The 16,777-nt window shown below is 40.0% G+C and overlaps 3 protein-coding genes across 4 annotated transcripts; all 3 read left to right on the top strand.

Moving 5' to 3' along the window:
* The first annotated feature begins 11,527 nt into the window (after positions 1–11,527).
* On the top strand, positions 11,528–13,357 carry ONS95_004963 (uncharacterized protein). Of its 2 annotated transcripts, none has more exons than XM_058498350.1 (2): positions 11,528–11,631; positions 11,694–13,357. In XM_058498350.1, exons 1-2 carry the CDS (start codon positions 11,580–11,582, stop codon positions 12,707–12,709), a joined length of 1,068 nt encoding a protein of 355 aa, XP_058351864.1. In that variant the 5' UTR covers positions 11,528–11,579; the 3' UTR covers positions 12,710–13,357. The 2 variants fall into 2 exon arrangements, with proteins under 2 accessions (XP_058351864.1, XP_058351865.1); XM_058498351.1 differs by having other exon boundaries at positions 11,528–12,687; positions 12,736–13,357.
* Positions 13,358–13,774: 417 nt separating this feature from the next.
* On the top strand, positions 13,775–14,715 carry ONS95_004962 (uncharacterized protein; the record flags this gene model as incomplete). Its single annotated transcript, XM_058498349.1, has 2 exons — positions 13,775–14,215; positions 14,347–14,715. 2 exons carry the CDS (start codon positions 13,775–13,777, stop codon positions 14,713–14,715), a joined length of 810 nt encoding a protein of 269 aa, XP_058351863.1.
* A 523-nt stretch (positions 14,716–15,238) lies between these two features.
* ONS95_004961 (uncharacterized protein) lies at positions 15,239–15,451 on the top strand (the record flags this gene model as incomplete). Its single annotated transcript, XM_058498348.1, has 1 exon — positions 15,239–15,451. The coding sequence occupies one exon, from the start codon at positions 15,239–15,241 to the stop codon at positions 15,449–15,451; it is 213 nt and encodes a 70-aa protein (XP_058351862.1).
* Positions 15,452–16,777: the final 1,326 nt, after the last annotated feature.

The raw sequence follows: 16,777 nt of genomic DNA, 5'->3' as shown, positions 1-16,777 counted from the left end.
CAGACGGAAAGCTGGTAGATACCAACGGCGGCGCCTGAGAGTCGAGGAGACTTGACTGCTTATTCTTATTCTTATTATATCTTGTCCGTCTCACTTATCTAACTTATTCTTTCCTATCTTCCTAGCCCCAGCAGCCTGCATTCTAGAGCACAACAACAGTCATCGATGCGAGGAGTAATTCGGCTGGCCAGCTTCAACTCCATACCTGTGTGCATATGTGCCCAGCAAGAGGATAGATGACCGCGTATGTTGATGTCGCGCTCGGTGTAGAAGAAGGCACTGTCTGAGTCCCTGGCTGTCTACCTGAGCTGCTATCCTCAAAAGGCCCTATATTATTGGTGCACTATCCGTTCTGCCAGCCTGTTGTCACCTCTGGCAACTCCCCATCTTGTGTCTCGAATGTCTGGAGTTGCAGATGTGCCCATCGACGTCATTTTCCCGATAGGCCTGGGTTACAGATCTCGTTCTCCACTCTATTTATGGGCCGGTATTTGTATTGCATGACAAGTTCAAGGGTCTTAATGGGTTGATCACATCAGACCGAGGTCGGATAGAGCGGTTACACAGCTCAGGTGAACAGCATAGCATATTTGGCAATGGCTATTCTGATATAAGCTATTCTTCAGTTTGGCGTGATTCTTCGGTAAATAATGCCGACTCACCGACTTTTGCTGTAGACCCCACTAAAATATAATGACCTAGAATTGTAACCTCTATAACTCTATCAAATCTCCATCGATTTTCTTCGGAATTAGGTTATTTTAAAGCTCTTGCCTTGAATATTCGAACCTGAGCCTGCGAGCTGTCTAATGTTATAGCTCTGAACCTGCTAGCTTAGAAAGTATCGAATATCGACTGAATATTGTCCTATGGAGTTAATATTAACCTACGAGCTCTTACTAGAGAGTTTAGAACGATATATAAGACGATATATAAGCGGAAACAGACTCTGGATCGTTAGATATCACCTTCGGAACGTTGTCGCCGTGGCCCTCCACCTGTTATTACTAACGATATAGGCGAATATATTAAGGCGTTACTTAAGAGGGAGCTAGATTTATATTAGGACGAAATCGCAGCGTATCTATAGAAGGCCTACGAAGTTAACGTGTTAGTTAATTAGGTCTCTAAGGCTCTCTAAAGGCTTAATTATACTAAGAAAGTACTTAAGGTCTCTGCGAGTTAAAGGAACGATGAATTAATCGCGGCTTAGAGGCGAAAGATAGTGTTTTAGGAGGCCCGGGACTTATACTTTATCGACGAATTAGCTTGTAATAAGCGTACAACAGATAGGCGTAGAGGATAGGCTCCTAGGGGAGCTTCTGTAGAGGTTCAGAGAGTACTTAAATAGTCGATAAGGTAGTCGATTCTCCTTGTGTACTTACTTTATAGTTATTATTAGCTATTAATATACTAAGGCTCGATTATAGCTGAAATCTTCACTAAATAGCTGGAAAAGAGTATCTTACCTGAATACGTAGAGCTTAGAATTAAGGTGATAATAATAGATAACGCGTTAATTTATAGTAACCCTTAAGTATTAGCTCTTTATATAGCTTTCGGTCTTTAACTCGAATATCTCCCTTTATATTACCCCTTTTTCAACCCTATTAAAGAGAGCTTCGCAGACCTAAAATCGTGGATTAGGAGATACTAGCGCTAGAGTAAGTATACCTAGGAGGAATTTAAAGGCTTTTTAATAATAGCTGTAAGGTTAGTTAGAGTAGGAGCTAACGCTAAACGTAGAGCTAGAGGCTACTTTCGCTATTTAGGCTATTAAGGCGTACTGATTAAAGAAAGTGACGAAGTTGATATAGAATAAGGGTTAATTAAACAGAAACTACGTAGAAACTATAGCTATAAATACTACTGAAACTTACTCCTCGTATTCTCTATTATTACTCTTATCTTCGCCTTCGTCGAGTTCGTTATTTTCCTAAATAAGAGCCTATTAATTATACCACTTCTTAAATAGCTTCAATTGCTTCTGAATCGTCTTTAAAACACTACCTTTTATTCTAAGCTCTATTACCTCCGAAATTGATATATCTTTAACTATATTAATATCGTATTCTTATTCCACGAAGGTTCTAATAGTAAAATCGAAGTAAGAGGCTACTAAAGTTATAATTAGAGGTATAACTTAACGAAGGAACGATTTTAAAGTAAATAACACCTCCTCTACCTCTGAACTACTATTACAGAATAGACTCGACTCCTGTAGATCTACTATTGATATAAAGTCATTTTTAACTTGTTTCTACGGTTGAATACGTAGTAATTAAGGCTTTAGAGCTGTATATTCGTATGCCGGAGGAGCTATATTCAGCTGAGGGTGAGGGGCTAGCGAATAGCCACTTAGAGGGTTACTAGCGTGTAGAGACTATATCAGAGGGGGCGGTATTAGCGGATATTAATATAAGAAGGCATTTAGAGGCTAATATAGTATCTGCGAGGGGTGTTAAGCTAATTAATATTGTTCCGGAGATAATGATTTGTTATAGTACGTCTTCCGGTGCTTTTTTTTCCCTCGCGCCTTTAACGACTAAGGCTCTGAACGAGCTATAAGCTCTTTTGAAAAGTTAACTCGATAGAGAATAAAAGGTTCGTCGATTATAGTTAATTTGTCTTTAATATCACGTCTCTAACGCCTTAAATCGTCTAAGGAAAGGTAGTAGTGTTTACTATTGTTAATAAAGTAAAACTTCGTGGTATAACGATAAGAACTGACTTTATAAGCCTATCGTACCTGAATAGCGGTTATAATCTCGTGTATAGTTCCCTTTTTAGCCTCCTGATATTATGAACCCCTTAGCGCTACGGTTCAGTTAGCACCTATATGCTAATAGTACTATTAGTAGTACTATAGGGGTATTAGTACTAACGAAGGAGCGGTACTATTAATAGGGTAGTACTAACCAGGGAATAATACAGGATAGCGAGTAGTACTACTATACACTTACACTTAGTAGTAATAGTTACCTAGATTATAGTAGATAATAGGTTATATAATAGATCCCTAGATCCCTGGATCCTTTTATAAGGGAATAGATCTAAGGATCTAAGGATCTAGTATCTCAAGGGATCTAAGAAGAACGAAAGTTCTATATAAGACTAGTATATCTACTATTAGATAAGAGCTTTGTACTTAACTTTAAATAGTATTCTAATACTTAGTAACTATCTTCTATTTACGTGATATACTTACCTCTCGATCGTTAGAGATTAACTATAGCTTTCTGTATTTATAGTAAGTAAATACCGGACTATTACACTTTAAGTACTTTCTCGTTAGAAGTACTAACTTATAAAGATAATATATCCTCTATTAAAGGATCGTTAAATAACTACTCGGCTCCCGCTAAAGTCTTTAACCTAAAGAATATACCTAAGATCACTATCCCGGATCTCTACTATAGAGACTGATCTAAGCTTAGAGTATACTTTACTTAGGTTAAGCTTTATACGAGCTTTAATAGTTACTAGTTCGCCACGAAGACTAATAAAGTCCTTTAAGTTTCGTTCTTTCTTTAGGGATCTACCTTTAACTAGATTAAGACCTTCCTCTTAGACTATATTTAGAACTGGACTAAGGATAAGAGAGTCTCTATAGTAATAACTAAGGAATCCTAGAAGATCTTTATAACTTTCAAGGGTTTTAAGTATAGGATTAACTATATCTTTAGCGATATTAATTAGAACTATACTACTAAATAGAATATCTAGAATCTAAAGTAAGTTAAGTTAGTAACTATATATACTACTACCTTCTAGTAATTCGCGAATCAGACTAGCTGAAATAATAACACCCTTCGGGTATAGTACTATAAAAAGTTAAAAGACAAAGTAAAAGATAAGATAGTAAGATTAGACGCGCTTACTAACTTATAAGAACTTATCGAAATAGCTATTAAGATTAATAACTAAAACTATAAGAGGGCACTTAAGAAGAAAAGCTAATACCGCTCCGGAATATATATATATTAAGGAAGAGGGAGTAATAATAAGAAACTATTCTACCCTCGGGAAATAGAACTTAATATAACGTTCTGGAAGCTAAGTTATTAAAGAAAGCTACATAGCGGTAAGCTATCTAAGAAAGTTATAAGTAAGTGATAAGAGAAGAAGCTATACTTCGAGTATAGCTTTCTTAGTTATATAGCTAGCTCTTATTAATAAAGGAAGTTATAAACAGATAAGAAATATACTAATATAATAAGACATAGCTCTTATAATAAACTAATACAATAACTCGCCGTGATATATTAATATATAACTACAAATAAGCTTAAGGAGAATCATATCTATACTTAGTTAAGCGATTCTAACGATAGTAAGCGAGATTCCGCGAGCGTCATAGATTAGCTCGAGTAAACCGTTATTAGTACGCCCCCTGAGGACTATATATATTAAGATAATAATAGCTCTAAGCTAGACAACAACACAGAGCTAATACTAAGTGATAGCGAGAAGGAGGCCTAGGAACCCGAGTAAACTCTAGAACTAAGGCTACCTTAACTTAAACTCTTAGGACTAAGAGTAGGTAAAACTTAGGAAGTTACCTAAAGAGAGGAGAGCTTATATTAGGTTAGCTATAATACTCGCTACTAGACTAATATAGCCACCGGGGTTACTTATTAAGAACTAGGCCTTATCAGCTTAGGGGGTCTACTATAAGGGGTAAAGTACAAAGTAGTCTACCGGGACTATAAGCGTATCAGATAGAGAATAGCTGGCAGCTAAGAAGGACTAATGACCTTTATACAGCACTTACTACTCTAGAATACTATTATTCTTAATACTAGCGCGCCACTAGAGGTAGGCGAGGAATAGGAAATTATAGCTAAGAACTAATATAATAGGACATAGGTCTACGTTAATAATAATAGCTGGTACTATTACGAGATATATAACCTAGTAATATATACTAAACTCGGAATAGGACTTGTATATAAGGTTAGCCTAAGCTATAGTAATTAAAGGGTATAGGAAAGTATCCTCGACTATAGCGTATATTAGGAATATTTCTATATATAGTAACTTGCTACTATTAGAGATAAATATCTCACGTTAGAGGTTAAAATCAAGGGAGTTAAGCTTTAAGTAATAGTAGACTCTAGGGTATAAGGGAACTTTATATCTCCTATTGTTATACTTAAGTACTACTTATTAACCGAAGTAAAGGATAAGGGATACTATCTGGTACTAGCGGATAGTAAGATCGCCTCTAATAGACTAATCGAGGTCTAGACTACTCTAGTCTATATAAGTATCGCCGGATACTTTGAAATAATCTAATTCAACGTCGTTAGGATTAGAAAGTACGATATTATCTTAAGGCTACTATAGATAGAAAAGTATAATCCTATTATTAATTAGCAGATAGGAAAACTTAAGTTTAGTTATTACTAAAACTACTATTATCTACCGGGAATAGAAGCAGTAAGTATTCGAGAGGTTAGCGCTACCTCTAAGGAAGAGCTCGGACACTAAGACAAGGATCTACTAATAAAGGATATACTATTAGTATATAAGAAGTTTATAGCACTATTCAAGGAGGAACAAGGTATCAAAGCCTTACTAAAACACTAGGACTACGATTATCGGATCGAGTTAGAACTAGGTACTAAACTAATATTCTAACTACTTAGGGAATATTTAGCGATAGACTTAATAACAATTAAGTAATATATCGATGAAAACCTAGCGAAGGGATTCATCTGAGAGTCTAAATCTCTATAGGGGAATAATATTTTATTCGTAGAAAAAAAAGACGGTGAACGACGAATATATATCGACTACTATCGATTAAATAACGCTATAAAGAAGGATCATTATGTACTACTATTAGCTAAGGAGCTATAAGACAGACTCGTTAGAGCTAAGATTTTCACTTAGCTTAACCTATGAAAAGCGTATAACCTTGTTAGGATAGCTAAGGAAGAAGAAGAAAAAATAGTATTTCGCACTTGTTTTAGTCACTATAAGTATACGGTTATACCCTTTAGCTTAACTAACGCACTAGCTATATTTTAGTATCTAATTAATAATATTTTACGGCCTTACTTAGATATAACGTATATATACTATTTAGACGATATACTAATCTACTCTAAATCAGAGGAGTAATATATAAAGGATATTATAGCTATTCTCTAGAGGCTGAAGGACGCCTACCTATTACTTAAACTAGAGAAGTGTAACTTCCACGTGGACGAGGTTATCTTTCTAAGCTATATAGTCACTACCGCAGGATTAGCTATAGATCCTAAAAAGATTAAAGCAATTATCAAGTAAATAGGGCTCACGAATATCAAGGAAGTACAATTATTTCTTAGGTTTACTAACTTCTATAGGCGATTTATTAAGAACTACTTAAAAATCGCCGGGCTACTCACAGAGTTAACTTATAAGAACAAGGAATTCCACTGGTTTAATAGCGCACGAAAAGCGTTTAAAGCACTTAAAGCAGCTTTCATCGTAGAACTAGTACTTACTTCCTTCACCCCTAATAAAGAAATATATATAGAGATAGATTCTTCGGACTATACTATTAGAGCCGTGCTCAGCTAGCTAGGCGAGGACGGAAGATAGTAACTAGTCGCTTACTATTCGCGGAAACTATTACTAGCAGAACTTAACTATAATATATATAACAAAGAGTTGCTAGCAATTATAGATATAGTACGCGAATAGAAGGTCTACCTTAAGGGCGCCGCCCACGAAGTACAAGTCCTAACGGACTATAAGAATCTTATTTACTTTATAACTACTAAAGAATTAAACTGACGCTAGGTTCGATAGTATAAAACACTCTCTACTATAAAACTTCGAATTTCTTATATCAAGGGAACGGAAAACGCTAGGGCTAACGCCCTAAGTAAGAAACTAGAATATCTTGTAAATAAAACTCACGAATCCTATACTATACTACGAAGGGATAGTGATTTACTAATAGTTAATTCCCGATAGCTAGCCTTAATAGGCTAGGTCACTGAGAAAATCTGAAGGGATTATACTAACGACCTAGTTATAGCTGAATAGAAGAAGCAGCTAGGCGAAGGATTCTCCTTTACCTTAGACAGCACGCTTCTATACTAAGGACGAATCTATATACCTACTAGGGACAGGATTAAATTCGTTACGCACTAGTATAGACTACCCGCTTATAGACACCAGGGGGTAGCTAAGATACTATCTAAGCTATCTAGGGAATACTACTTCCTAGGAATAAAGAAGATAGTTAAAGACGTAGTAGCGTCATATGATATATATATCCGGAATAAAGTATCATATTATACTCCGTATAGGCTCATGAAGTTATTAATAATACTACCTTACTTATAGAAATTAATCGCTTTGGATTTCGTAGTTAAGCTACTACCCTCGAAAGACCTAGTCATAGGAATCATATATAACTTAATCTATATAATAACGGATAAGTTTATAAAGTATATATATATAGTACTAGTACTTAGAACATAGGACACGCCTATGATAGCGTAGGTATTCCTTAGAATAATCTTCATAAGCTACAGAATACTAGATAAGATTATCTTAGATAGAGATAAACTCTTTACCTTAAAGTTCTGGAAAACTCTTATCATACTCTTAGGAATAAAGTAGAAAATATTAACTATATTCTATCTTTAGACCGATATATAAACAGAACAAATTAATTAGATAATAGAGACTTATTTTCAGTGTTATATAAACTATAAGTAAGATAACTAAGTACAACTACTCCCACTTGCCTAGTTTATATATAATAGCGCGGATCAAGAGATTATTAGAGTATCGCTGTTCTACGTGAATTATAGGCATAATCCCACGGTATATAACCCACTAATAGCTAGTTAGGGTACCGCGTAAGAAGCTATACTACAGGCAGGTAAGCTTAAATAGCTCTATAAAGAATTGTCAGCTGATATTCTCTTTATCACGCAGAGATCTGTGATCTACTACAATAGAAAGCGTAGTATAAGACTAACGCTTAAGGAGGGGGATAAAGTCTACTTACTTAGAAAGAATATCGTAACTAAACAACTAAGTCATAAATTAGATTATAAGAAGCTAGGACTATTCAGGATTACTAAAGTTAAGGGACTAGTTAATTATTAACTAGCTCTACTAAAGATAATAAATATCTACCTAGTATTCCATATATCTCTCCTTAAACTAGTACTACTAGGAGCACTACCGGCTCCTATCACTGAAATATAACCGATTAATCCGAACACTGAATATAAAGTAAAAGCTATTCTTAACTATTAGTATTTCTATAGTAAAACAAAATATTTAATTAAATAAAAAAGGTACCTATAATTAGAAAACACTTAGGAACTTAAATCTAACCTCTACTACCCTAGGCTTCTACGGGAATTTTATTAAAGAAATCTAGGTTTACCTAGAAGGAAGGGGACCTAAGGTTAGGGACTAAGCCCTCGGAAAAGGACGCTAAGTAAGCGTTAGGTTCGAAGGCAAGGAACTAAGAAGTAGGATTATCCTTAACAAGCTTAAAGGGAGGCGTTAGAAGGCAAGTAGGAATCATAGTTTTTCCTATCTTGAACTAGTATATAGGTCGTTTAGGAGTGAACTTCTTAATATACCCCGAGGTATTATAATCGTAACACTTTAAGTGAATATACTTAGAGTATCGTTTTAAAATAGATAAATCTAGGAAGTAGGTACAGGAAAAGCTATAGCAGAAGAAACAAAGCTTTACAAGTTACGTAGCACGCTCGATATAGAGCGCGAGCTAGATACTCTATTTTTTCTTTATCTAAGTGACACTTAATTTCTTTACGATACTAGATATAATAGATAAGAAAGATAGTTATTAGTAACTATCGATATCCCTTAAGGTTATACTTAAGCGTAGGGACTACACTAAGCTAAGAGGGGGATAGTATTACGAACCCCTTAGCGCTACGGTTCAGTTGGCACCTATATACTAATAGTACTATCAGTAGTACTATAGGGGTATTAGTACTAACGAAAGAGCAGTGCTATTAATAGGGTAGTACTAACTAGGGAATAATACAGGATAGTAAGTAGTACTACTATATATTCACGCTTAGTAGTAATAGTTACTTAGATCACGGTAGATAATAGGTCATGTGATAGATCCCTAGATCCCTAGATCCCTTTATAAGGGAATAGATCTAAGGATCTAAGGATCTAGTATCTCAAGGGATCTAAGAAGAACGAAGGTTCTATATAAGACTAGTATATCTGCTATTAGATAGGAGCTTTGTGCTTAACTTCAAATAGTATTTTAATACTTAGTAACTATCTTCTGTCTACGTGATACACCTACTTCTCGATCGTCAGAGATTAACTGCAGCTTTCTGTATTTATAGCAAGTAAATACCGGACTGTTACACCTGATTCTTTTCAACTTCCTCTAAAAGACGAGTTATTACAGTACATAGCTTCTTTGCTATCGAGCTTTCCTCCTCTTAATACACACGCTTCGGAATAGTAATAACTGGAGCCTTTGGAGCAGGAGGGTCTTTCTAAGGTAGTCGAACTATATTCTGAGGTATCTGTGTGATACTAAAGCATATTTGAAGCTTTCCTTGCTTTAATTTCCCTGTGATTCGAGCTTGTTCGATAAAGTAGTTAAAATCGGCCTTATTAATAATATTATATTCCGTAGGGTTTTAAACGTTTCTACAGGTGCTATACTAGTAAGTATAATCTCTCCGTAGTAGAGAAATACCCCTTAACTTAATCGTAGTATCTGCTAACGTCTCTGCGGCTTCCTTAATAGATTTATAGGTAACTCTAACGCCTAGCTCGTTAGTTACCTTCTTTATTATACTGCCTATTCACTTACTATTAAGGTACTACTGAATCTCAAAGTTTATAGCTTATATTTTAATCTACAGAGGTGTAGGAGACTATATAATAAGAGGTTCTAGCGGGGGGAGAGCTTACGGAATCGATAAAGGCTTAGAAGGTAAAGAGGGGGGTAGCGATAGAGGCTCTGCTAATCTTATAGCTAGCACAACTACTCCTACACTTAAATTAGGTGTAGAAGCTGAAGTACTAACAGTAGAACCGATAGAAGAACTACTAGCTTGACTTGTACTAAGTTTAAGGGTTATTTTAAGTGCTACTAGCAGTGGGGGAAGTGGAGTACGTAGAGCCTTCTTTTTAGAAGGTTTCCCTTAACTATTTCGAGCTTTCTTTAGAGGTATATTCGAGAATATTAAGTGGAAATAGAGAGGGGAGTTTAAGAGCTTCAAAATGACCTAATTTAGAGGTAAATCGATGGAGATTTGATGGAGTTATGGAGGTTACAATTCTAGGTCATTATCTTTTAGTAGGGTCTATAGCAAAAGTCGGTGAGTCGGCGTTATTTACCGAAGAATCACGCCAAACTGAAGAATAGCTGTATAACTCCTGCACCTCAGTGCTAGATATACCGCGCTGACCTAAGACTCGAGGACATACAGTCCCTTTCGATGTAATTTTCGGAATACTTAGCTATAGGTAAGGTATCCGAAAACCGTTCGCGACTTGCTTTTCATTCCGATTCTTAGGGTCTGCACCATTCCCAGAGCTGTTTTACATACAAACAATCATACTGCTTAGGCCTTGTAGAAAAGCAACGTTTCTTGCCTTATTCAAACAACTGCTGTAACCTGCCCACATGTAACGAAGTGTAAGGAGACGGCGGCAGAGACTCGTGGACCTATGTAGATGTGCTTTTTGGCTGTAATAGAAGTGTCTAAAGCAAATTCAGGGCAATCCACATCACAACAAGAAAGATGCGACATTAGACAGTGCAATGAAACATGACTCCGCGAGTATCAGATTGGTGACATCAAGTCGACCATGGTTGACGATCCTAATACTGACAACTCCCCAATTGAAAGCGGCTTATGAGTGGTGGAACGTCGAATTCAGAGTCTTGTTCAGGCGTCCTCTATTCATCGTCTCCTTCCTCTTCGCAAAGTGATAGATTTCCAGTCAAGGTAAGAGTCGAGGAATGATCCATGGCGGGTACGGAATGATGTCTGGACAGAACGATATCTGGCAAACTTCTTCTTTGTAACGCCTCGTGATCTCTCGTCTACCAGCTACCTACCAACCTACCAAAGACCCGGAAAGTTGCTTCACGAGCCAATGTAGAAGATGTATTGTGACATTTCACATATGGTTTGTTGCTGAGAGGAGTGCCGTGCAACTAGAGTTATGCATTGACATTGACACTTGAAATACACATACTCAACTTGCGATATTACATAGCATAGCATGTCAGGCTAGAAGATGAGGTTGGCCAATTTCGCTATCAGTTCCTGTCCCTTGGTCGTTGAAAGTAGGTAAGCATCAAAAGGCGGAAGGTGAAGACAGGGAACCGGTACCTTGAGGCAGCAGAGGATGGAAACGAGGCGGGCGGAGTGGATGGAGCTAGATGCGCCAGATGGCTTGGCACCAGTCCACGAATGGTTAGACCCACCCTGTACCGCAGTATCTCGCGTCGACTTGGGAGGAGCGCGCAACAATTTGTCCATCAGTTGTGAAAAGTCACCACCACTGATCACTCCAACCGCTCAAACTCCCCCAGAATGGGTAGACGACCTGGTAGAGCTGCAGCAAAAAATGCTGCTGCTGCCTTAAGTAAGCTTCTTTGCTGCAAAGCCTCCGGCGCATTGATCACGGATTATTGACCCCGGCCTTAGAGAACACTCCCCAATACGACGATGGCGACGATGAGCAAATGCCAGATGCCTTTCAATCTGACGCCGCTAGTCAACCAGATGGTGAAGATGAGAATGCTGAGGATGGAACTCCAGCAGCGGAGTCAGATGCTGAAGAGGAAGCACCATCAACGCCTGTTCCAGAGCCCGTTGTTCGTAAGAAAAGATTAGGAAGGCCACCAAAAAATCGACCCGCAGATTGGGATACCCAGGAGCCGGACAATACCGCCGAAACTAGCACTCCGAGGCGAGGGCGTGGCCGAGGATCTGGGCTCAGGGGCGGAGGAAGATGGGCGAAGAGAGCTGGACCATCACATGTTACACAACAGCCGATTGACAAAGATGGGAATATGATGGACGTTATCGATGACGAGCTTGACCTACCACAAGATCCAGAGGGCGAGAAGAAGGTTGACAAGCTGGGAAATCTCCAAGGCGGCCGAGAATATCGTTGCAGGACTTTCACTGTACTGAACAGAGGAGAGCGACTGTACATGTTGTCCACTGAACCAGCAAGATGTGTGGGCTTTCGAGACAGCTACCTATTCTTCACAAAGCACAAGCGACTGTACAAGATCATTATAAACGATGAGGAGAAGCGTGACTTGATCGATCGCGAGCTCATTCCACATTCCTACAAGGGCCGTGCCATTGGTATTTGCACCGCCCGGTCTGTCTTCCGCGAGTTTGGTGCTCAGATTATTGTTGGTGGCAAGAGAATTACCGATGATTATGAGGTTACGAAGCTCAAGGCTGAGGGTGTGGTAGAGGGCGAATTGGCCGATCCAAATGATATCTTCAAGGCTGGAGAGGACTACAACAAGAATCAGTATGTGGCGTGGCATGGAGCAAGTTCAGTCTATCACTCTGGTGCACCTACTGTTCCTCAACAGACTGGCAAACCAATTCCCGGCATAAAGAGAAAGGTCATGATAAATGATGTCAACTGGATGCTGGAGCACGCTCGGGAGGCAAGGTACGTTCGAGTAGCCAATTAACCTTCGATATACTAATTTGTGTCTAGCCGATTCAATGCTGCTCTGGGAGGTGTCCGTCGACAGACTCTCCCGGGGATCTACGACCCGCATACCAACATCATGCACTACCCCAAGACAATGCAGCCAACTCACGCCAGATGGGAGCAGATTGACGACAGCGAGGCTGAAATCAAAGCTTTGACAAACGGTCATACCGAGGAGAACATGGAGCCAAGCATTTTCACGCCAGTCAAGCCGATATGCTCCAAAAACTACATGATAGTTGACACAGTATTTGAATCTTCTCCTTCCTCGACTTTGGTCGTACCAGGTCCAGATGGTGACTTCCACGACCTTGGTCTGAATGGCCTGGCTGGTATCTCTGATGATATCAAAGCAGAACTTCCTGAGGAATGCCGTCTTGCTCTCGAGGAGGCTTTAGTGAAAGAGATGCAGTGGAAGAACAAATGGGGCTCTGAAAGCCAGTCTGGTCATAGGCGAGCACCGATTATCGACAAAGGGGTCGTGTAGGCTGTTGAAGTAGAGCGACTATATTGGAGTGTACAACAGAGGTGTAAGAAGTGATCACGTGGCAGTGACTCAATGTGGCGTTGCTTTGGTGTGATATGCACAACCTATCTGCAAGATAGACTGATCCTTGTAGCAATAATGATATTCATCTGGATTTTTCCCATTTAAGTGCCTGTCATGTCATCTGTGTCGTGAACCATCTACTCGTATGCTCCCCGGATCTCCCCCACTGGTGGAGCCAACTAGTGACACTTCACGCTAGCGTAAAGTTAGCGACAACGTCCATGATTACCTTAAAACAAAAAGCGGACTTGTTGATCGTTACCACACACAGTTCACAGAACACCAGTACATCCAGCCTCTACAGCTCATCTTCAGACTCGACGACCTACGTCCTTGCGACTAAAATCCTCCTCCAAAATTCAAAGTCCCAGAAAAAACGGCATCCCTTTCGAAAAGCTGAATCACTAAATTCACCTCCACTCAGCTCTACCTCCGTAGATCTCCAGATTACAAACGACATCCCATCCAAAAGTAAACAATCAAATTTACAAAATGTCTTCCCGCAGCGATACTCTATTGTCCCTCTGCCTTGCTCAGGCCGAACTCTCCCCTCTGCACTACCGCCACGGTGCGATCATTGTTCGCGGTGGCAAGGTAATTGGGCAAGGTTTTAACTGCTACCGCCCTGGCTTTGATGGCGGTGCGCTCAAGAGCGGTGCTTTACCATCAAGGGACGCAGATGGTCCAGCGATCGCTGAGCTCAAGCAGCGCTTGAAGTCCAAGCCGAAAAGCAAGTCGAAGACGCCGAATCAGCCGGAGGAGGGGACTTTTACTCCTTTCGAATCCATGGGCTGTGGCCACAATGCCAATGTTGCTCTCAGTATGCACTCAGAGATGATGGCCATCCGTAGTGCTCTTTCTCTCTCTTCTGGTACTCAGGCTTCTCAGACCTCGGCTCGCTCGGCGAAGTACTTCGAAAAACCGTACTTCAAGGTACGTATTGAGCAGGCCTGTCACTTCTACTTTCCCTTGTCTCGGGACTCGGGACTTTCCGCAGACAAATCATATCCTTCTTATAAGATATGCCTATTATTCGGCGATTACTAACTTACCATTTCGTAAAGTTACCGGGTGATTCTAAACAACGCAAAGCCCGAGCACGTGCTCTTAAAGCCTACGTCAAAGCCACCTACGAGGAAGCCACCTCTACAGGCACAGGAAAAGCCTCCGGTGGCGAGTCCTCTCTTCAAAAGTCGTACTTTGAACCCTGTACATCTCAATCAGGTCCAGCGGGACAATGGCAACGAGGCCAACGCCAAGGAGGAGGACGTCGGATTTCAGAACGAGAAATTGAACGAAAACGTGGCAGCAAACACATGGAAAAGTGCAGAGAAACAACGGCTGACGAAGAGACAATCTCATCTCTACCAGGATGGGTATCAGTACGACAGTCACTATCAGTACATAGCACAACAGAAACACTCTGCACATAAAAGTGGTTTGAAGCCACGGACCAAGATCATCATAGACACCTCTATACCAGATTTACCGTCACTTAGCTCCGATAACAAATTTTTTCGCTCGAATAAAAACAAGGCAAAGGTAGCTCGCCCCCAGGTTTTTCATTGACGTATTTCTAATGCTGTGTAGCCTTCCAAAAAAACACTCAACCCTACTAAATCCCAGCAGATCCTAATCACTAAGCATAAATCATCGGCCAGGCCAAACACAGCAGCACGAACTAAAGATCTCCGTCTTAAAGGGTCAGATCTCTACGTTGCCCGCCTCGGGACGTCACAAAAGACGCCAAGTAGGAAGCATAAGCCTCCGCCAACAGAATCACCTGAGCTACTGATTCCACAACAAGTACCAAGGTCGCCTCCAGCATCTCTTCACGATGAGCTGTCGCCACTTTTCCGTTCTGTATCTCCTTCCACGTCTTCAAAGGTCGGTCGGGATGACAATCCTCGACCACAGATCCGTGCTTCAAAACCATGCTACCGTTGCGTGAGTGCCATGCACGCGGTGGGCATTAAGCGCGTGTTCTGGACAACACAAAACGGCAATTGGGAAATGGCGAAGGTCCGAGACTTGGTCGATGCTTTGGAGTCCGGTATTGGAGCCGATGGGAATAGCGACGGTGACGGTTTGGGGATTGGTCAGGAGAGCAAGGGTGTGTTTGTCACAAAGCACGAAGTCTTGATGTTGAAAAGAACCATGGGCTTTTAGATGCTTATTTTATTCCTTGTATCGAAGCAAGGAATGCTTCGTTCATCCTCGGAAAACATCACTTCACGGGCGGCCTGTTCTTTAATTCGACTTTTTTCTCCCAGTTTTGACAAAATCAAAATTATATTGATTTCTAACCAAGGAGCCAAGCTCTTGTTTGATAATAATTATAGCGCGAATGTCTCTGACCACATAGAACCAAAAGAGAAAAGATCCAATACGGAACAAAAGGGCGAAAACCAAAAGGAACATGACATAGTCATATTACGTGATGAATTGTCTGTCCAAACTTCGAGTTCTGTGATGATGACTGCTTTACGAAGTAGTGTGACATCGAAATTTGCTTGCTTGGTTACGGATACCAGCCCGTCAATACGTTCGAAAGTTGACTAGGGTGTTTTTTCTTCGTACAACAGTGGCAGTCCGGGGATTTATGGATAGATTCTGCATCTTTTCTTACGTTTGTTGCATCATCGGGGTGAATTAGTAACAGATTGTAATACGCTGCGTGGTATGTTGCGCTAGGTCTGTGGTAAGATCCAGTAGATCAATTCCTGCTGCGGGAATCAGTAGTGATTTCCGGTCTGCTACGGAAAGAGACCCAGACGAATCCCTTGGATGAGCCTAGAGTCACATGATACGTCTGAAGTCTTAGATCATTGAGACTAGTAGTTACACTTATTGCCACCCGCGGTGGCTCAACAATGGTATATTTGTACCTAGATCCAGGTTACTTGCAATGAACACCGGTTATGCAGCTCAAAGTCACTAGTGAGAGTCAATCGTTCAAATAGACCTCACAATAGTGAATCTATCGAGCTCCTAGAGAAATCCTTAAACTGCTCATCCAATTCTCATATAATCACCAAGCGAACTAAGTTGCATCGTTAGGAGTCAAGTCATCCTGGATACCTTCGCAAAGAAACGTCATCAACAAACGAAATAAGGGAAATCTGAGCATATCAGCAGTTGGGTTGGAATGTAAATAATGGTTGGAACCGATTTCTTCGTTGTACCTTTCTGATTCGTGAGTGGTTCTCGTGGTAGAGTGTTTGTGGCTGGCTTCTAGCTCCTTTTCCAATAGACCTTTCTGATTGGCAGGTGTTTTTGATGTTGTTTCATATCTGTCTGGTTTTAATCTCTCTATTAAACTCATGAAATTTTCATACATTGGGGGCTCGATCTGGTCCCAGAAAGCTAGGTGGATTTGCTTTTCTCAAGCTTGGTTTCCGAGGTAACCAAGGTAACCAAGGCACTGATCCTTGTTAAGGGCAACATTTATCTCACCTGATTGCTTACCTTTAGAGACGTTTGACAAGATTCTGT

The sequence above is a fragment of the Cadophora gregata genome, assembly GCF_030347475.1.
Source record: "Cadophora gregata isolate MNR1 chromosome Unknown scaffold_15, whole genome shotgun sequence".
Lineage (NCBI taxonomy): Eukaryota > Fungi > Ascomycota > Leotiomycetes > Helotiales > Ploettnerulaceae > Cadophora > Cadophora gregata.
This window is presented reverse-complemented; position numbering and strand designations above follow the sequence as displayed.

Excerpts from the sequence above, each read along its gene's own strand:
- ONS95_004963 (XM_058498351.1), top strand. The coding sequence starts at position 11,732 with ATGCCAGATGCCTTTCAATCTGACGCCGCTAGTCAACCAGATGGTGAA. Across the intron at positions 12,688-12,735 it reads GAGCACGCTCGGGAGGCAAG|CCGATTCAATGCTGCTCTGG; the intron begins GTACGTTCGAGT and ends ATTTGTGTCTAG.